At 47.7% G+C, this 21,375-nt stretch overlaps 1 protein-coding gene across 1 annotated transcript in view; it reads left to right on the top strand.

The window, feature by feature from the left end:
• The window catches only part of LAMP1 (lysosomal associated membrane protein 1), a 436,503-nt gene that overhangs the window by 119,636 nt on the left and 295,492 nt on the right, over positions 1-21,375 (top strand). Inside the window, exon 5 of the mRNA XM_069637150.1 lies at positions 15,443-15,639. Within this exon, the coding sequence (XP_069493251.1) occupies positions 15,443-15,639 (197 nt within the window). The remainder of the gene's footprint in view (positions 1-15,442; positions 15,640-21,375) is intronic.

Raw genomic sequence — 21,375 nt, 5'->3', positions numbered from 1 at the left:
CAGTACGAGCAAAAGCAAGGGGAGGAAGTGACCCGGTTGTTGGCAGAGTTAAGGAAAGGGCGTTTCAAGAGAAGGATGGACAGCACAGACTGAGGGAGTGATTTTACCAGCATCTTTGCGCAGCCAAAGGGCAGCAGGAAGGAATCTGCCTCGAGGAAAAAGGAGCAGGCCCAGGAGAACAAACCAAAGGCAATCAGTTGAAGGGGGAGGGGGGTGCTTGAGACGAAGTAGTGACTGCATAAAGTAAGGGCGGGGGTGTGGTTTTGTTGAACGTCGACAAGGTGCATGCTGAGTGTGGTTGCTATCACCCTAGTGACCAGGGGATGCCCAGGTGTCTTGGGGATATGGGGTTGGACACAGTTGTCTGCACACGTTTGAAGGCGTTTACAAGTTAAAGGAAGGGTTTAATGAGGGGAGGGATACATGCATAACGGTCGCAGAGGCCAGGGAAGAGGGGGGTCACCCCTGGGGTGTTTAGGAGGTACTCATTACAGCACAATTATGGCTAATTGGAAGGGGGCCACACTTGATGTAAAGGGACTAAACTCCCTGAACAAACTGTCATTAATAGCAGCCGTGTTCAGCAAAACACAGCTGCAGGTACTTTTCCTGCAGGGAACTCACTACAAACAGGGGACTGAAAGGGGCAGCTTACATATAACCTTGCCTGCTGGACTAAGATCGAATCACCTTTGTTTATTCAGAAGAAGAAAATTCTCCTTGGATTAGAGTTGCGCTTCTTAACCTTTTTATAATGCTTCCAATAGCAAATACTTTGCCTTTGCTAAAAATTGGAAAGAATACTGATACCTATTGATGAAAGTGTATATTAAGGAGAGGATTGATCAATGGTCTATGCACCAATACCTTGTCTGAGGTTGTTTCAGTTTATTTGCTCTAGTTAGGTGAGGGACTATGCATGCATGGAGTGGGAGGGGGTGGAGGAGGAAGATATTGGCTGGGTGCAGGAAATTGGTCTCCCTCAGAAGGGCGAGAGTGCTGCTGAGGACTAGGGAGAGGTTCATCTGGATGTCGCTTGGGACCAGCCTGTGGTGGACCTTGCTGAACACGGTGAACTAGAGCAGCAGGGTTTGAGGAGGCGTAGACTTGCTGCTGCTGCCAGGAGGAGGGGGAGGAGGGGGAGGGGGAGGGGGAGGAGGAGGAAGGAGGGAGCAGGGGGAGGAAGGTGGGTGGGTGGTCAAGCCTGCTTCATCGGGAGTGGAGTCCTCTACATCTCTTCCCTGCCACACAACCAGCTTGGTCCTGGAACGATATATTCTTATTTGCTCTCCTCACCAAGGTAGACCTGCAAAGGGGGAGGGGCATCAGGTCTTCTGCATATTGGAAAGCTTTTCAAAGTGTTAAGTGGCGGAAAGGCCTGAGCTTGTCGGACGGCTTCTATGAGGAACCACAATTGCGGGTGGCACATGGAAGTCTCCCCGATGAACAAGCATTCTGCATCTGTGGAGGCTGCTGGTGTTCTAGCTGCCACCACCTATATGAACAGTTAGGATTACATTCCTGCTTAGTTCTGCAAGGACACATGGCATGGTGACAACTTAGGGGATGCTAGGCAAGATTGTAAGCAGTTCCCTGTGGGAGACTGCACCAGCCTTGTCCTCTTGGCAACAGTTAACCCAACCTTTGGTATAGGCATGGACTACACAAGTTGGTAGTGACTGAGTGACCTTATCTCAAGAGGGGTCAATGTGAGCTATAGGGTTGTAACCTAGAGATTCAGTGACAAGTATCCAAATAAGCACTTACACTCAAGGTTTCTTGATTAAACAATTATTGGTCAGTCGAATAAGCCTTGAGCAAAATCTTGAACACATGTACTTCAGGAATACACACTCGGTTTCAATACATCTGATACCCATTTGGGATGGCACACGGATACTTCCTGCACCCTGAGGTGACTTAAATAACTAGGACACTGTGGACAATCACTGGGACATTTAGAGCAATACTGAGTTTGGTGTCAAAAGGAAAAGGTTAGAGAATAAAACAATGGTTAACAAATATTCTTAAACAGGTAAGCCCCCCCCAAACGCAAAGTAAATTAACCCTTTCCCAGTTAAACCAGTAATAGAATGTGACTTTTGGAGGGATAGTTAAAGCACAAAGTCAGTCTTTCAGTTTAGTTTCTTTATTTCTGAAGTTTGCTGCTGCTGACCTTCAATTCGTAGTGCAGGAGTGCCAGGACAGCCAATGTCAATTGAGCAAAAGTATAGGTGAGCTGAAGCACTTCTTGAAGACAAGTAAAAAGTCTTGCACAATGTGTTAGACATTTTTGTAGAAAATGAATTTATTGTTGTGCCACAAGCTGGTAGGCTTGTGATGGGCAAAGCTGCAAGCAACTCTGCAAAAGCAACCAAGACAAGTCTCAACTGAGAACTAGCGAGGTAAGTACCACTTAATTTACGGTACCTTAGGTCTGAAGAAATTGGTTCCAGCCGGCTTCTGTTCCAGTTGTAGTATGGCAGATACTGGTGTTCCTGGGCCTCAGTTATGGGGACAAGAGGCAGGACATCTGGGGACTCCTGCACTACGAATTGAAGGTCGGTGGCAGCAATGGGCAAACTTCAGATCAGCAGCACTTTGCGGTTTCAGCTTCTCACAAATGGCACCACCGTGGTTCTCGGATACCTTTTATAGACTTTCCTCGCATCTGGGGTCCAAGTGGCTCAGACTTGGTCAGCCCTGCTTCATGGGAGTCAATAGGATCTTCCTGGAGCTCGGGTCCGACTTAAAGACGACACTATTCTGGTTTCTCTCCCTGGCAATCAGTTCCTGCAGCAGCAATGGAAGTGCAGCCAGCTCCAAGAGGATTTCCAGATTAGTTTGTCTTGGAGTTAATTTGTCCCACCAACCCAAGGGGAGAAGTGATCCTTTACAGGGCTTCTCTAGTCGAGGCGATTTTGAGCTTCAGCACTGCAGCAGCAGGGCTTCACCAGGCAAACCAACGGTCCTGGAGTTGCAGCAAGCGTCTCTTCCAAGTTATTCTTCGGATTCCTTCATCCAGTGGTCAACTCTGCCTTCCAACCAAAAGACCTCTCCTTTTTATGCAGGTTTCACCCATTCATTTGCAGCATAGCTGTCACTCACACAGCAGGGTGACTGTCCTCCAAGGACACCCAGCCAGCCAATCACCTTTGGGTGCATTCCTGTAACCAAAAAGCACGGAGTTTCGGGCACTTCCTGCCCTGCCAGACACACTGGAGACTGAGGCGGGCTTCACTGGTGAATCCTGCCAAAGACCAAACCAAGAAAGGGACCAAAACCTGGTTTTGCATTTGAGTAAATCTCAAGAAGGACCTCTCAAACAAGAAATGGTGAAAAAAGACCAGGCCATTTTGACAAAATAGGCACTTAAGGGTGCTTTGCAGCAGCTGCAATTGCAGCCCTCCGTAGAAACGCACAATGGTAGAAAAAGTAAACCACTGCCACCAGCCATTAATTGTATAAAGGGTAACATAAAAATGTTACATGAGAAACTAGACCAAGGGATACTAGGTAACCCCTCCACCTATTGTCAGTGTGTGCTGGGTCTAGAAATTTACAAATCGGGGATCCGACCCTGCGCCGAGGAGAGAAGCATTGATCTACTTCCACATGCAGTGTTCGATGCCCCTGATCTCCCTTTCTTCAATGCAGCAATAAGTGCACATTACTGGTGCACTGTTAACCCAATCCACCCCAACCAGCACCCCAAATTTCACCCTTTGGCAGCCCAGGCCTTCAGGATGCGCCCGCATCAGCGCTGACATTCGCTGTGAAAACAAAATGTTGGGCGCGATGCGATGCCACAACGAGGCTCACCATTGTGCTGGTTGCTAAGCAACTGTGTGTTTGAAAAATATCCAGAATCCGCCGGCAGGCGGAAGAGCCGGCCCACCGAAGGCCATCTAAGGCACTGTCTGCCCCTGTTCGCTCATAGGAGCAACAATTGTCCTCAATGTGCCCTGGTCTTCATTTCGCACAAATCTCCAGAGACTTGCATCCCGGCGGAGATCAGACAAGTACCTTTTATATGCGCGAGTACCACTTAGCCCTGTTGAGAGACTGATTTGCTACAATGCTATGGTATAACTGCCCATACGCTGTAGCCATATAACCCTCACATTTGTCCAACTGTTATATGCCCATACGACTTTTGCTAGACCTTGAAGGCTAATACATTTTGGCTCACATATTCTACCTAATTAGATGTTAAACCTGCCTCAGGTATCAGCCCAGAGTCAATTTGATGCTTTACTTAAGCAAACAGTCTCATTCTGTCCCAATGGAGACTATCCTTTAATGATCCTTAAATGTATCGTGTGGTGGACTATCCTATTTGGCACCATTGCATTACCTGTGATTCTATACTACGTATCGCCTGGCGAACTAGCTGCTTGCTCCCACAGATATCCACACCGTCCCTAATTATAATGTTTTTCATTCTCCTCTACCTAACTGCTCCCTGGCTTAAAGCACCCCTAGTAAGTCCTACTCAATAATATACGTCCACTAAAATGCTGGACAGCAACACTAGATTGTCCACGACTACCATAGACCGAGTGGTCCCTAGGAAGGTCGCACATTCCAAACCATACCTTCGAACTTCCGGACAACCAATATCCTGTGCGACTTGACATTTAGGAACTCTACGCTCAATACTACTTAACCTATTCGAACCGCCTGCCAGTTAACATACTAAATGTGCCAGTTATAAAAATCAACATGAGGCTACCACTACCAAACAGAACCGCCATCCCCTTCCCCACCAACGCCACATCCAACCATCACCACAAAAGAGGCAAATGTCATAAACCACCAACTTGCCTTGCTAAACATAATAGACCTGCCTCACCCACTCAACTAACATCTAGCCTTGGCATTAAAGGAGACCTTATCAATGTCAGATCCTTAATAGCCCACGCTACAGAAATTGCTGACCTTATATAAATAGGCAATTATTTAGCCATCACTGAAACCTGGCTACACCAAGCAGCCGGTCCTGCCTTGATGCTCGCTGTGCCCACTAATTACACCATCTTTAGAGAAGACGGAACCAACTCCTGTGGAGGAGGCATAGCTTCTCACCTCCAATTCTCCAAACTATTACCATACACCTTTATCTATATGCCGCCAGGACCTATCGGCTTCTTCGAAGAGGACAGATCTATGATCCTCTCGGACAACTTGAAAAATACATCAGAAGCCATTGTACTAGGAGACCTAAATCTAGCTTTCAATGACTACAAAGATGCACAAGCCACAAACCTAGCCAATGTCCTTTCAGAGCTTGGCTTCACCCAAAAAGTGACAGCCTACCCATGAGAAAGGCTGTATACTCTACTGGGTGGCTGACTATAATTGTAATACCACTATCACTTCCATCAGTCCACAAGCATGGACGGACCACGCTCTCATAGCCTTCTCCATAGATGCTAAAATCCTCATGACACAAAATAACCTAGTAGCACCCCCGACGCTAACAAGGAATAAAGACTATAACTACAGACAGATTACCTTTTAATTGTCCCGACCTTAAACGCGCTGCCAGACACATTCGACCCATCCACCTTAGTTAATGAATTTAACAGTCATGGCCAACGCCTTGGACACCATTGCCCCATTAAAGATGAGAAACCGTAAACCAAGAGCACATCTTAATGCCTGGTTTACCCCACACCTCAAAGCCTTGAGAAAAGAAAAACACAAGTGTGAAACCATCTGGCGACTATCGCCTTTAGAGGCAAATAAAGCAATCTATATCAATAACTCTACAAAATACAAAAAACGAAATACAAGCTAAAAAAGAAAGCTTTAACAGAATAATGCAAGCTAAATCCAGCGCCAAGGAGCTCTTCACTATACTAAAGGAATTGGAGAAACCCGTGCCGGACAACTGCATCAAAAAAAAAACATGGTGCTCTGACATTCAGAAGGCACTTAATGACAAAATTGCCACCCTCCAAGTAAAAATCGATAAGAAAAAACTAAACGTACCACCCAACACCGCCCAGTTAAACAAATCTCATACCATCACCAAACCAGAACAGCGATCAATTTCAATAAATCCATTTTAGAGTTTGAAAAAATACTATCGCTCAAGCCATCAAACTGCCGAGGCGATAATTGCCCTCCACAAATTATAAAAGATGCTGCAAGAGATCTATCTCTAATTATTAATGCTTCACTCACTTCAGGTACCATACCAAGTAATCTCAAGGAATCCTGGGTCCTCCCTCTCCTTAAAAAGCAATCGTTGGACCCAGCTATAGCCACAAATTATAGGCCAACCACCACGGTGCCATTCCTACTAAAGATATTAGAGTGGCTGATCTACAGTTGCAGAAATAACTGGAAACGCACCAACTCCTAGGCACCCGACAGTCAGGTTTCAGACCACTGCACAGCACTGAGACAGCTCTTATTGATCTTAAGGCCCAGGTCGATGAGCTTAGAGATCGGGGAAAAGCTGCTTTATTCCTCCACCTGGATATCTCTGCAGCGTTTGACATGGTGGACCATAAAGTACTCTGCAACCACTTAGAGTCAGCAGCGCACTTCTCACCTCAGGCTATAACATGGATCAAATCATTTTTTTGTTTTCATAAACAGTACAACCGTAAAATCAATTCTTGATCGATTACGTATTCACAAATAACTCCCCCCTTCCCCCCCCCACGCCCCCTTCCCTCACAACTTTCCAAGACTATTCAGTGCTGTGCGATGATCCTTGTGCACCAAAGGTTATTGAGGGCTGTCCGTGTCCTTGTTGGAGGAGCTATCCTCCTTCATGTGAAACGGTCACTGTGAGGGCCACCCATTGTAGTAGATCGGAGGTGTCTAGCTTTTGTCGTTGTGCGAGCTCCCAAGTCCCCGTTTCAGCAGCCGACCATCTCTGGATGTCCTCCCACCATAGTGATACACTAGGGGCTCTGGGGCATTTCCATCCCATGGCGATTCGTCTTTTCGCTAAAATGTACTTTAGGCCCCGGAGCCTTTTCAAAGGCTTGTTTTTTTTTTTTACTTTTAGGGTATTTGCCCAGGATGCAAGCTTTAGGTGTCTGTACGTCCAATGTGATGTCCGCCTCGGCCACCCTTGCTTTGATTTGTGCCCAGAAGGTTTGTATTGCTGGGCATCCCCAGAACATATGGGTCATCCCTGCACGGGGGTTCTAGACACTTGGGGCACACTGTGGCTCCTACTCCGCTGAATCTAGAGATGTCTGGGGTAAGGTATGCCCTATTAATGATGTAGAATTGTATGAGTTGCAGTTGGGCATTTCTGGATACTTTTTTGTGGTAATGTGTTATGGTCTCTCACACTTTATCTTCGAACTGCAAGCCTAGTTCCTGCTCCCACTTCTCCCTGCTCTTGAGGTCTTGCTGGGTGGTGCAGTTGAGCAGTATTTCGTAAAGTCTTGTGGTTTCATGTCTTCCCCATCCGCGACACTCGGCAGGTTCTCGATTATCTTGTGTCCGGTGTCAAGGTTCCTTGTTACAGGCCATCGTCTTGCGAGTCTATTTACAACTGCGCAGTGCAGCAGGAACTGTCCTGTTGGTATCCCTGAGGACTCCTGCAACTCTGTGAACGTTAGAATGCCCTGGTCGTCCATCAGATCTCCCAGGGTGGCGACGCCGAAAAGCTCCCATGTGTCTCTTATCACCTTCAGGCCCTCCGGCCTGGTTGTCATGATTGCCGCTATCGGGATCTGTGGGGAGTAGGGGGTCGGTTAATTTGGTTTTTTGCAAGCATGCTTCCATATCTGGATTCCGAGGTGTATTAAGTATGCGTCTTGCAGTTTAGCTCATGGCTCGATCCACAGCAGGTCTCTTAGTAGCTTTAGGGGGACTGCGGGCTGCAGGAGAAGAGTGTTAATTGAAGTGTCATCTGCCATCCATTGGATCACGTGCTTCAATTGGCCTGCTAAGTAGTAAAGTTCGAAATTGGGGACCTTAAGGCCGCCTTTGTCATACGGTCTTTGCATTGTTTCTAGTGCGACTGTCTTCCTTCTTGCCATAGGAATTTCCTGCAGAGTTTATTTAGGCCTTTGAAGAATTGTTGCGGAATGATATGCGGGACGTTGGTGAAAAAGTATAGGAGTCTTGGTAGTGCTACCATTTTGAGAAGCCCCGCTCTTCCCGCCACCGAGAGCGGTAGTTTGCTCCAAAAGTCCATAGATTTGAGCAAGCCTTCCTTCGCTCTGACTGTATTCAGTGTGTGTTCAGTTTTGGGGTCTCGGTGAATCATAATGCCCAGGTATTTAAAGGAGGTGGGTTCCCATTTGAGAGCAAGGGTTTGTAGGTGTTCCGCGCTGGACTTACTCAGGGCCGCTAGGGGGTACAGGCAAGATTTATTGTGGTTAATCTGAATCCCGGTGTATCTATGAAACCCCTCCAATGTCTCCAGTATGTAAGGTAGTATGTGTTCAGGGTCTTTTAGGTAGTCCTCTGCATACATGGAGACTAAGTGGGTCACCCCTTCTATTACTGTGCCCCCGTCTCCATACTCCTGCTTGAGATATGCTGCCACTGGTTCAATAGCTAAGATGTATAGCATGGGGGACAGGGGGCATCCTGGCAGAGTGCCACGGAAGAGTCCATTTGTCGGAGAAGGTGTTGGTACGCACTCTGTCAGCGGGATTTGTGTAGGTGAGTTTGACCCATTTTAGGAAGGTTGGCCCTATTCCCATCTTTGTCAGTGGCGTGGAGCCATTTCCATCGGATCAAATCCAACGCTTTAGAGGCGTCTAGGGACGTCACTGCGCATTCTTTGGGTCTGCTGTCAGTACTGTATATGACGTGGTGCAGTTTGCGTAAGTGTTCAGTGATGGAACGGCCCGGCACGAACCCTGTCTAGTCGTGGTGGATTAGGAGCGGGATGGCTTTCCGCAGCCTCGTTGCTAATGGCGCCGTCAGTATCTTGTTGTCCACATTAAGCGTGGACAAGGGCCTATATGAGCCGCTTTCCGAGCTGTCTTTATTGGGTTTTAGTAAAGGGATGACTGCTTCTCTGTTTCTGGGAGGTTACCTAATTCATATGCTTCGTTGTACACTTGGGATAGTAGTGGGGCTAGTGTATCTTCATGGGTCTTATAGAACTCCCCGGGGAGACCGTATTATTGTCCAAGTGGTTGTCGCGGGGGGGGGGGGGAGAGGGTGAGTGGTCTGTGACAGCATCTTGGCCAGGTATTGTGTGTCTTCGAACGCGTCTAGGTGTTCCTCACTCACGAAGATGTAATCTATTCTAGTGTGTACAGCATGTGGGGGTAAGTAAAAGGAGTAAACTCTGTTTGCGGGGTGCTGTTCTCTCCAGAGGTCTTTCAGGGCGAATTGTTGTGTAAGGGCATTCAGTAATTTGGTGGGAGGGGGGAAGGATGGACATGCTTGCTGTCCATACAGGGGTTTAGGGTGCAGTTGTGGTCGCCTCCCCATATTAATATGCAGTCTCTGCACAGACTGTCGGGTGTACAATGAACGGAAGAAGACTGTGGTGTCGTAGTTAGGAGCGTAGGTGTTAACCAGGCAAAGGGCTCTCCCTTCGATAGTGCCTTGTATCCAGACCATTCTACCTTCGTTATCTGTTTTGGTGTGAATCAGGTTGATGGGAATGGACGGGGCAATCCAAATTAGAACTCCCCTAGCATAAGTGGAGTATGTGGTGCCTATTAAGGTTCCCCTCCAGACTTTGGCCAGCGCTGCTAGCTTTTGTGCATTTAGGTGGGTCTCTTGCAGTAGGGTGATTCCGACTTTGTGGCGTTTCAAAAAAGTGTGGATTCGATATTGTTTGACGTAGCTGTTTAATCCTCTGATGTTCCATGACATAATTCTGATTTTATCAGCCACGATCTAGGTGTGGTGATGTTTGTGGGTGGCCCACAGGGTGACCTGGTCTTTCGGACTGGCAGCGTGCAGTGCACTGGGTGGTCTTGGTTTCTCCCATAAACTTCAAACGGGATTCTAACACAAGGGTTCCCTTCCCCATAAACTTTGAACTTTAAACTAGTCAAAAACAAAACCAGTCTAGCGGGGTTACCCCCGTTCTGACTACCTCGTTTCCGCTCCATTCGACCTTAGGTCCCTTGGTGCCCTACGGGAGAGTTAACTACCCAAACTGATACAAGGGGTGGAGGAAAGGTTGCTTCGGTGAGTGTCGTATACCGAGCAGGACGTGTTCAGTGTGGCTCCAGTTAACTCGATGTCGCCGCAACTTTGCGGGGTGCGGTATCCCCTTGTTAATCAGATAGGGGGATAGTGTGGATTGCTTTTTAGGGTGCCGTTTGCCGTGGTTTGCGTTGCCTTGCTCTTACATCAGGGATCTGTTCCCTGTCCATCCACTCACTGACTTCAGTAGGTGTAGCGAATTGGATAGCCTTGTTGTTGAGAAGGACTTTCAACCTTGTTGGGTTTAGGAGCATGTACTTCAGGCCTGCGTTTTTCAGTCTGGCTTTGGTGTGGGAGAATTGGGCTCTGCTTCTTTGGACCTGGAGGGTATAGTCTGGATAGATGGCGATTTTTGCAGAGTCTCTGTATGCAGCCGCCTGATCTTGAGTAGGCTAAGATTGTTTTTCTGTCTTTGTAATTGAGGACTTTGGCTATTATTGGCCTGGGCGGGTTCCCTGGAGGCGGCCGTTTGGTGAGGGATCGATGGGCCCTTTCAATAGTGAAGCCTTGCGATAATTTCCCGGCTCAAATTTCTTGCAGTAAGAGATCTTCATAGTTCCTGGGGTCATTTCCTTCTGGGCCAGGACGTCCACTTCCTCCAAGAGTTGCGTTTTAGCTTCAGAGTTTTCTCGCACCTGGGTCTCCAGTACCTCCGTCCTGCTTGCGATGGAGCGAACGTCTTGTCTCAGCAAATTTAGATCTATAGCGATGGCGTCAATTTTGCTTTCCATCATTTTTTTTTGTCTCGTGACAGCCTCTAGAAGCTGGAGTTTGCTGGTTCGGGAGGCCCGGCTCCCGAAACTGCCAAGGAGGTTGTGGCGGCGTCCGGCCTGGTAGCGCTGGTGGCTGCGTAGGTCTCCATAGTTGGTGGTTCTTGCTTCTGGCACCTTTTGTGGTCCTCCCCTTGAGCACAGGCGGGCCCGCCGGGTCTTCCCGCCGGCTTTCTCGGTGGTAGCAGTGGCAATGCATTTGGCGGCGCTGCTTCAGCCGGCACCCGAGTGCAGCCCTGCACCCCTTTCTGATGCTCACGGCGTTCGCACCCGGGGCACAGCAGTCTAGCAAAGCCCCTCGTCAAGGGTAGAGCGTGTGGGTAACCCTGGGGGCGGGGGTTCCGCTTGGTTTGCTGGGCAGGTTGCCCTTGTGTTGTACGTTGCAGAGCACGCACAGGGCCCAGGGCGCTTGCTGTTGTGCGGTGCCACTGCGCAGGGCTCTCGTCACAGCGTGCGCCGCGTCGCGGGAGCCACAAGCCGCTCCAACACCTTTCTCGTCGGCCTCGGGAGGTAGCCGTGGTCCTCAAGGGTCTGCTGTGCACTGCCCAAGCTGTGTGCCTGTCAAGGCTGCGAAGGTGAAAGTGCCCCAGTGGGGAGTTAAAGGGAGGCAGGTAGGGGGTGCTGCTCAAATGCTGGGCCTAGGCTGTTATGGCTTACTGGCCCTCTTGTCAGATGCAGTGTCCTGTGTCTCCGGGTCGCGTGGGACTGCAATTGGTTGTCGCGGGCCGAGCCGCGCTTATGGACCCAGCTGGAGTGAGTCTCTGGGTGGAGGTTCCTGGGGGAGCGCGCGGGGGGCGCCACGCAGTCAGTGCAGTGGTGGTTAAGGCGTCTCCCCCCCCAGCTCCTTACCTCTCGTCTTGGGTCGCGTTGCAGGGCTCCCGGTGTGCTGGTGCCAGCCTGCGGCTGCAATCCTCTGTCGGTGCTCTTGGTCTGCGACCTCCGAACACGTCTAGGATGCCGGTTAGTGCTGCAGGCCGCCGGGTTCTGGCTTGTTTCCCTACCCCGACTGGGTATGCTGCAAGCGATGCCGTCTCTTCTCGGAGCGCTTCGGGGAACAGGTTGCGGTGCTTGTCCGTTGGCTGCGGTACGGTCCCCCTCAGTGTGCTCTGGAATTCACCTTTCAAACTTAATTGGCCTTGAAAAAGACTAAGGTTGAAACGCGCATCGGCTGTGTTGCTTTACACCATGTCAACAAATTGTCATTCATTAATTACAATGATGTTCTTTTTGGTGCCAACCAACCAAGAAATAACGATTGTAATGACAAAACATTAGACGTGATAATTGGTAGGAAAATTAAACCACTGCCACCAGCCATTTGAAGTAGTGCGGTAACATAAAAAATGTTACATGCAAATGTAGGATAAGGAGCTACTAGGTAACCCCCTGAACTCCACATAAGATAGTGTGCTGGACCATGAGAAATCTAGAGGATTTCCCTGACCCTGCATTGAAGGTGCGGTCACCATACAAAAGGTAGATGTCTATGGAGTTTGTCGGACTTCAAAAACAAAGGAAACACACATAATCCAAATCAGGTCCAAACGCATGCATTAGGATCTCACTCACTCCAGCCCTTAAGTACAGCAAAAGAGCTGGGGGGGTCTCTAAGGTTGAAGGGAATTGGCACAGAAATGAAAATTCTCCCTAACACACTGTTCTCATTTTTTGGATCACCTCTGCAATTCAGCCCCTCAAAACAAACCTACGTCGTGACCTATGATGCTGGTGCAAATTGACCCCTTCCCTACTCTTGGCCTACACAAATTCCCTCGTTGCCCTAACCTCTGCACTGAACTCTGGCAAATCCTTCACTTCCCAAACCTAATCTCCTTACTTCACAATCGCCACACTCATCTACCCTCCAATCTTTTCTCACAACTCCCAACTCTATATCCATCGCCTCCTCCCATTCTGCAAATGATTTTTACCACTACCTTTTTATTCTGGAAAAATATAAAAATGCATGTCACTCGCAGCCCTTTTCGCTCCCTTCCCAACCATTCTGTGCATTGTTTCCTCATACACCTTGTATGCTCTACTTCTCCCCCCCACTACCCCGCCTATTGAATTAGCACCCATCTTTCGTATCCTTCATAGTGCCATCCCACCTCGAGCTTCTTTTGCTTCCCAACTAGTCAATTTGTGACCATCTCCCCTTCTGCTGGACTCCTCTCTGCCTCCTTCAAATCTGCAAAAGTCTTCCCGATGTTGAAGAATCCATCTTCTGACCCAAACATCCCAGAAGGCTATTACCCAGTTTTTTCCCCATTATTCAAGTGTCCTTGAGCAGGTGGTCTTCGACTGGGATCACAAAGTACCTTGAGGATAATGGCCTTTGAGATTTACTGATTGATTTTGTTTTTTTATAACTCACCTGGTACCATACCAGAGTTCTTAGCGGATCTGGGATTCGAACTTGTTGCTCTGCGTGGTCTTGCTTCCAAGACCAGCTTGTTGCCACTGTGCTATCCTCTGTTCACACAGATCCACTTCAATCTCACTTCCATAGTTCACACTCGTGCATTCCTCCAACTTTCTAATGCTCACCACTCCTAACTCTATTCTATACGCCTCCTTTCTCTTCGCTCTCCAGGCATTTGGCTTCAAAAGTCTGCTCTTGCCTGGATCGCCTCCTACCTGGAAGATTGATAAATGTCTTGGAACTAGCAAACATCTGACTCCCCCTCCCCCTCCCTCTGCCCCCCCAATTCCGCAACCGCCCCACTCTCCCTGGCTTAGCCCACCCCACCATGGGCCTCTGCTCATCACCCTCTAGGCCTCTGCCCTAGGGAAACGTTGCTACTTTTTTCCTGAGTCAGATATATTTTTTTTCTGTCCCTCCAACTCAGCATCTCGGAACCAAAACTGTCAAAATTAGTCAAGGGATGGCTCTCTGGTACATAATGCAGAACTCTTAAAAAAAAAAAGAAGAAATCTCCTTTCAGCCCCCAACGCCATCCCTTTGCTCCCTCCTGCCAGCCTGACCTTGGTCCCTCATCCACGATGCGCAATCTTGGGCTCCTCTTTGATGGTCACCTAAGACTTCAACAATTAATCCCTACCACTGCCTCTGCTTCTCTTATCAACCTCCAACATTTGAGAATGTCCTTTTTCTTCCCTGCTACAAAAATAATCTCTACTCCTTCCTTTCTGGACCAAGTTTTCAACTTTGCTACCAGCAATTTCTACAACCTACCCAAATCCTCCCCCTACTACTACCTAGCGACAAGTTGCTGGTTTGCTCTAAATGTACAATAGCTTTGTAGACTAGAAGGAACTTGAAGAGCCATTGGTGGTCTTGCTTCTCAGTACCTGCACGATTTGTATCATCGTTTACTCACCATCTTGTTCCAGCAGATTACCCCTTCTGCACTCAACCTCGTGGCCCCATACCCTCACCGTGCCACCTCTTGCTTCTGCTTTCTCTCCCTACTCACCCCACGCCACTAGAACCCACTGCCCATAACCATCAAACCCAGCCCAATTGTGTATCTCTTCTTAAACTCCCCATCCTCCTACCTGACCCCAACACTACCTTCAGTGAAGCTTAATAATGTAATTGTGTATATCTGATAACACTTGCCCCTTTAGGTTAATGTTACATTTTGTAAGTTGCCTGTTCTTTTTAATACTTTTTCTGTGTGCTTGTTTTGTCCCTGGTATGTCCCCAATGTAACTGGTTCAGTACTTCTCATCTTTATGCTTCGTAAAGGAATGCTGCGTTGTACCATGATCTTGGTATTCTCAATATTTCTGTTTAGATCAAAGTATACGCAACAGACATTACTTGCAAGAAACCCAATTTTCAATGCTTTTGTGCTATTGAGCCTGTTAGGAGTGTTCCTCTGTATCATCTCTCCCTGGACCCTACCTTTTTTATTGCAAACAAATTGGTCTGCTTTAACTGCATTCTGGTGCTCATTAAAACCCGCAACCCTAGTCAATAGGATGGACTGTGTTTTAAGTGCTAAATTTTCTGTGCTGCAGAATGCCTTATTTTTTTGCAGTTTGAGGGATCTATGCCTCAATCCTGACTGTCTTAAGTGTCTGTGTATACATGCACTTAGGAGGGGGGGGGAAATGGAGAGAGGGTAGAGAGATGTTATGCTGCCTTTCTGACCTTGAACACTGCGCTTCAGCTGATTAATTTAAAAAAATAATTGTCGTTGTACTCTGCCTTTACATGCAGCTCTGTTGCTCTCCCAATTTAAGCAAAGTACATTTTGAACCATGGCTTTGTGTACTACTTTCAAAGGCATGACATCTAAACCCGTGTGTCATAGAAAAACTGTCTGGAAGGGTACGTTTGTTCGTGGTGTTGGTGCTTTTGTGAAGTTAGTAAAGGTTAACCCAACGACCTTCCCGAACGAATTGGTCTTGGTAACAAGATGGGACTTTGCTAATCTGCACTGTAACTTTATCTTCAAATTGTGTTAAATTGGTCTTTCAGTGGCAAAATTGTTCCATATGGTTTTCCGGTATTTTATAACAATATTTTATATTTCTAGAAACCGTTTGCAGTAAAGATGACACTCCAAGTACTACTGCTGTACCAACTACAAATTCGACTGTCACACCCCCAACCCCACCAGCTCCACCAACTCCATCAGTTGGGACCTACAATGTCAGCAGTATGAATGGAACTTGTTTACTGATGTCTTCAGGATTACAACTAAACATTACCTATTTAAGTAAAAACAATAAGGTATGTAATTTTCTAAACTGAATACCTTTGTGTGCTAATATGAACACAAGTGGTGGCTGCTGGGGGGGTTGGTTAAGTGTCTTGATCTTGCTTGCTCTGCCCCAAGGGTCACCAGAGGGCCAGCTTTGAGTCCCTAGGATTTTGTGGGAAAGGAAGAGACCTCTGTAGTGGGGGGACATGAAGTGGAGGGGGGGGGGGGTCTAAGATACTGGCCGGATTCGGTAGGACAGGTGGGTTTTTAGTAGACTCCTCTGGCCTATCTGCATCATGGGGGGTTTTTGATATTTTATTTGTATCATGCTCATACACAAATGTTTCAGTGCGCGCCAAGGCAAGGGTGGGGAACAAGGGAGAATAAAACCATAATCTTACTAGGTCCAGTGATATTGAGAATGTGCAGGGGGAGGGATAAGTGGTAAGTGCTGAGCAAAGGATTAATAAACAAGTGATAGTGAAGCCATCAAATGGCAAGTGCTAGGATTAAGGCACAGACAGGGGGTGTCTAAGTGCAGTAGAGGTGGGGACTGTAGGGTTACAGATACCGACCCAAGTGCAAGGATAGCCAGGAGGCAGTGCAGGTGCGTGGCAGGGTGGGCAAGACCTGGGCCCATCGGAAGGTAACCAGGTGCATGGTGCCGAAGAAGAACAGATCAGCAAGGGAGAGGAAGAGCGAAGTCGGAAGCAAAGAGGAAGGTCTTGAGGTGCTTCTGGAGCCAGTTCTCTTCCAGTTTCAGAGTGGCAGGGAGGCTGTTCCAGAGGGTGGCCCCTGCCGAAGACCAAAATCTACCCCAGCTTGTTTCTTTGAGAAACGACTGACTCTAAGGGAGTTAGAGGAGCGAAGAGTTTGAGTGGGAAGGTATTCAGAGGGAGAGTTGTAGGTATTTTGGACCAAGGCCCCAGAAAGCCTTGTGGACAATGCAAAGTGTCTTGAATTTAATCCTTGCAGCCACTTGGAGCCAATGAAGAGATTGCAGGGCTGGAGAGATACGATCCCAGGGCTTGAGGCCAAGGACAAGTCTTGCAGTCCTGTTCTGGATGAGTTGCAAAGGGTGGAGAGTAGAAGCAGGTAGATTTAGAAAGAGGATGTTGCAATAATCCAGCCTATAGAGAACCAGGGCTCGAGAGAGGGCTTCTGGGGGAAGCAGAGGAAAGGCAGAATGCCTCTGAGGAGGTGCAGTTGGAAGTTCGACTTTTAGAGACAGCACTGATGTGGGCAGAAAATGAAAGCATGGAGTCGAAGATGACCCTGAGGTTCTTAGCTTCACAGGTGGGGGTAGGAAGAGGGCTGTTGGGGAGAATTCCCAGAAATGTGCTAATTCCTCTCTACCTTAAAGACCCCCAGCACTTTGCTGGACCTAAGGACTTTTAATTTTTAACCTGGAGAGTGGGACACATTTTCACACATATTTTTCTGTTTCTTTTTGGTTGTGAAGTCTGACAAACTCCATAGGCATCATCTGTACATTGTGGCACACAGCACCTTCAGTGCAGTGACACAGGGAAGTCTTCCAGAGTTCCCAAATGTTTAAATACCTTATCTTGGATAAACCCAAGGGCAGTGAAGTGAAATTGACTTTACTTACATTTTGTAAATTTCTAGACCCAGCACACACACTATCTTACAATAGGATGCTGGAGGGGCTACTTGGTAACCCCTTTGTCTAGTTCTCATGTAACACTTTTGTTGCCCTCTCTACAATTAATGGCTGGTGGTAGTGGTTTACTTTTTACTACCATTGTGTTTTTACCGCGGGCTGCAATTGCAGCCGCAGTTGCACACCCATGGGGGCCCATTTGTCAAAATGGCCTCAGTCTTCCTTTTTCGCCATTTCTTGTTGAAAAGGTCCTTGAGATTTACTCTGCGCTGAAAACCAGGTTTGGTCCCTTTGTTCGCTTTGTCATTGGCGGGATTCAAGTGTGAAGCCCGCCTCTGGCTCCAGTATGTCTGGCAGGGGCAGGAAGTGAGGGAGGTGACGGAAACTCCCTGTGCTTAGTCCCTTTCGTTATAAGAATGCACCCAAAGGTGATTGGCCAGCTGTCCGTCAAAGACAGCCATCCTGCTGTGTGATTGACAGGTAGTCTGCACAGAATGTGAGAAACCTGCATAAAAGGCAAGGCTTTGTTGGCTTTGTTGGCTTTGTTGGCTTGGAAGGCAGAGTTGACTGCTGGACGAAGGAATCTGAAGAAGAACTTGGAGGAGACGCCTGCTGAAACTCCTGGACAATTGGTTTGCCCGGTGAAGCACTGCTGCTGAAGCTCCGAATTCGCCTCGACTTGGAGAAGCCCTGCAAGGGTGACTTGTCTCCTTGAGTTGGTGGGACCAATCCACTCCAAGTGAACTTGTTTGGACATCCTCCCGGAGCTGGTTGTACTTCTGCTTCTGCTGGAACCGAAGTGCCAGGGAGAGGAACACCAAACGGAGTGCATCACTTTTGCCGGACCCAAGCTTGTGGAAGATCCTACAGACTCCCAGGTGATGGGGAGAATGCTCAATGTGCTAATTCCTCTACTTTAGAGACCCCCAGCTCTTTTGCTGAACTTTGGGACTCTGTACTTTTTAATTCTGTTTGTTTTCTGTGTTTATTTTCTTTGGTTATGGAGTTTTAAACCACTCCCTAGGCATCATCTTTTTTTATTTGCGTCACACAGCATCCAGTGCAGTGACAAAGGGAGGCCTTTAGGCTGGCCAAAGGTTTAAATACCTTCTCTGGGATAAACTACTGTTTCCCAGAGAATGTAAGGTTAAATTGACTTTACTAGTCTTTTTAAATTCCTAGACCCAGCACACTTATCTTCCCATAGAGTGCTGGAGGGGCTACGTAGTAGCCCCTGTGTCTAGAAACTCGATTTTTGCCGACCGCGAACTCTGGTAGCTAGAAATCGCAGGAGCCATGTTGTTCAAGATGGCGCCTCAAACCCCTTAGTTTAAACCGGTCCCAGTCTTCTTTATTCGCCATTTCTTTTTGGAAAGGTCCTTCTAGTGGTTGTCTCTGCGCGCCAATCCAGGTTTAGTCCCTTTGTTTCTATGCCTTTGGCGGGCTTCAGGACTGAAGACCGCCTCTGGCGCCCGAGTGTCTGGGGTGGGCAGGAAGTGAGGGAGGTGCCCGAAACTCACTATGCTTAGTCTCCTAGGAGACCCAAATGCACTGTGGCATGATTGGCTGGCTGACTGTGCAGCTAGGCTGTAATGAATGGGAGAAACAGTTTAAAAGGCCAGTCTCTTGGACTGGATAGCAGTCAATCACTGGAACAAAAGAACAGAAGACTAGCTGGAAGAGGATGTCTGCTGCAACTCCTGGACCATTGGTTTGCCTGGTGAAGCCCTGCTGCAGGTCCGAATTGCCAAGTTCATCTCGACAGAAGCCCCTTCAAGGACGACTTCTTTTGAGTTGGTTGGACCTATCAAGTCGTAAGCCACCTGGATACCACTCTCGAAGCTGGTTAGGATTAACCAGGGGGAAGGACACCAGCTTGTGTGCTTGAATTACAGCTACTCTAACTGAAGTGACTCCATTTAGTCAGTTTTTTCTGACGATCCCATGCAGTGGAGGAGTCCCCCGACGTCCTCCCTCTTGTCCTGAGGCTCAGGAACTGCCAGGAACCAACGTCTTCATCTGCATCTTTTGCTTCATACTAAGGTACTGTGCCGACCCGATTGAGAACGCCTCTCTCGCGGTGAAAGTTTGTGACACTTTTCCCAACTTGCAGGCCTAATAAGCTTGTGACCCAACATATGATTCTTTTTCGTACAAACTACTGAACTTTTGCAAAGACTTTCTTGTTTACTTCAAGAACTTTCCTATCCAAGACACTAGTCCATTGACTTTGGGCTAGGCCTATTGAACTGAATCGAGTCGTCTAGTGAACTAAAACTACTTGAACTAAGAGTATTTGTGAGCTATTCTGCTAACTTGTGCCTTTTTTACTCCCATTGAAAGTAACTGAAATGCCATTTTGCTCCTATTTCACGGGAGCCTAATTTGTTCAGAAACTCATTGGTTTGTTATGTTTGTGTATAATACGGTGCCTCCTTCTAGTGAATGTTTTCTAAATGATTGTGTAATAAATTAATCTGTTTTACCAAGAAACCTTGAGTGGAAGTGTCTATTTGAACCACTGTGATTGCAAGACTTCTGTGTAACCTCTTGTACTGCTCACATCCCCTCTGGCTGCTCAGCTCGCTACCACAAAACTGTGTGGTACAGACTTGTACCAAAGGTTGGTTTTGCTTACACCTGTAGTCCTAATTGTATGTGGTGGTCCCAGAGGGTACTGCATGCAATTCTGCCTAACACCAGGAAGCGGGACTGACCAAGCCTGAGCCACCTCAACAGAGTGCTGGACCCCAGATGTGAGGAAAGTCCAGAGTGGTATCCGAGAGACTGCACAGGTGCTATTTGCTGAGATAAGAGGCGCTGAAACCGCGAAGTATCGCTGAATTGAAGTTTGTCCTTGGCTAATGCTGACCATCCCATTGTAGTGCAGGAGTTGCCAGAAGTCCTCCCTCTTGTCCCCACAACTGAGGCACAGGAACAGAACTCAGATGGAACCATTTTTTCTAACCAAAGGTATTGTAAAGAAGCCTTGCCTCTTGTGGTGTAGCCTTACTTGTTCTCAGTTGAGACTTGTCTTGGGTAACCTTGCAGAGTTGCTTACAGCTTTGCCCCTCACGTCTCCTACATTAATTCTACCTTTTCTACAAAGGCATCTAAAACATTGCGCAAAACGTTTACCTAACTACAAGAAGTGCTTCAGCCTACCTTGACTTTTGCTAACTTAATATTGGCTGGCCTGGCTCCCTAAAAGACTCTTCTTACCTCTAACCTTGTGCTTTAGCTTTCCTCCAGGAAAGGGTTAATTTACTTTGCATTGGAGGGTTAAAAAGTACTTGCCTGCTTTCAGAATATTTGTGTAACCTTTGTGTTATACTTAAACCCGTTTCTGTGACACCAAACTCGATATTGCTCTAAATGCACCAGTGATATATTAATGTCCAGTGTCCTAGTTATTTAAGTGACCTCAGGGTGTAGGAATCTGTGCGCCATCTCAAATGGTTACTTGCTGATTTAGAGAAACTAAGTGTGTATTTTGGAGTGTATTTGTGTGTTACTGTTATATTGATCCCTTCTGAACAAGGCTTATTCAACTGACTGTTAAATTAATAATTGTTTAATCAAGAAACCTTGAGTATAAGAGTTAATTTGAATACTTGCCACTATAAACCTCTGTGTAAGAACACTACTGCTCACACTGACCCCTCTTGAGATCAGCCACACTACCAACCTGTGTAGTACAGACTTATACCAAAGGTTGGGTTTCTATTGCCAGGAGGTCAGGGTTGTTGTAGTGCGCCCAAAGGGTACTGCACACAATCTTGCCTAACAAGGGCCAAGGGAGGCTGGCCAGAGTGTGACCGGAAAGGAGGGTGAAGGTGTGCCGATGAGCAGCACAATCTTGCTGGCATTAAGGGAATGATCATTGGCGGCACACCACTCTTGAAAAAGCAGACGGACAATCCGAGAAGAGGTGGTGGAGGGAAGCCTGAAAATGAGTTGTAGCAGAGTGCGGCAATGCGATGGGCGAGAGTTGTCAGGTATTGGTTGAAAAGCCTGGGTGAGAGGTTGGACCCCGGGGAGCGCCGCAGGTAGAGACCGAGATGGAGAAAAGGAAGGACCAAAGTTAGACCTGGGAGGGTCGATCAGAGAGGAAAGAAGTCCGCCAGGCCAGAGCCTGATC

This window comes from Ambystoma mexicanum, chromosome 7p, assembly GCF_040938575.1.
Source record: "Ambystoma mexicanum isolate Mex_15411 chromosome 7p, UKY_AmexF1_1, whole genome shotgun sequence".
Classification (NCBI taxonomy): Eukaryota; Metazoa; Chordata; class Amphibia; order Caudata; family Ambystomatidae; genus Ambystoma; species Ambystoma mexicanum.
The sequence above is the reverse complement of the archived record's forward strand: the minus strand, read 5'-3'. Positions and strand labels throughout refer to the sequence as shown.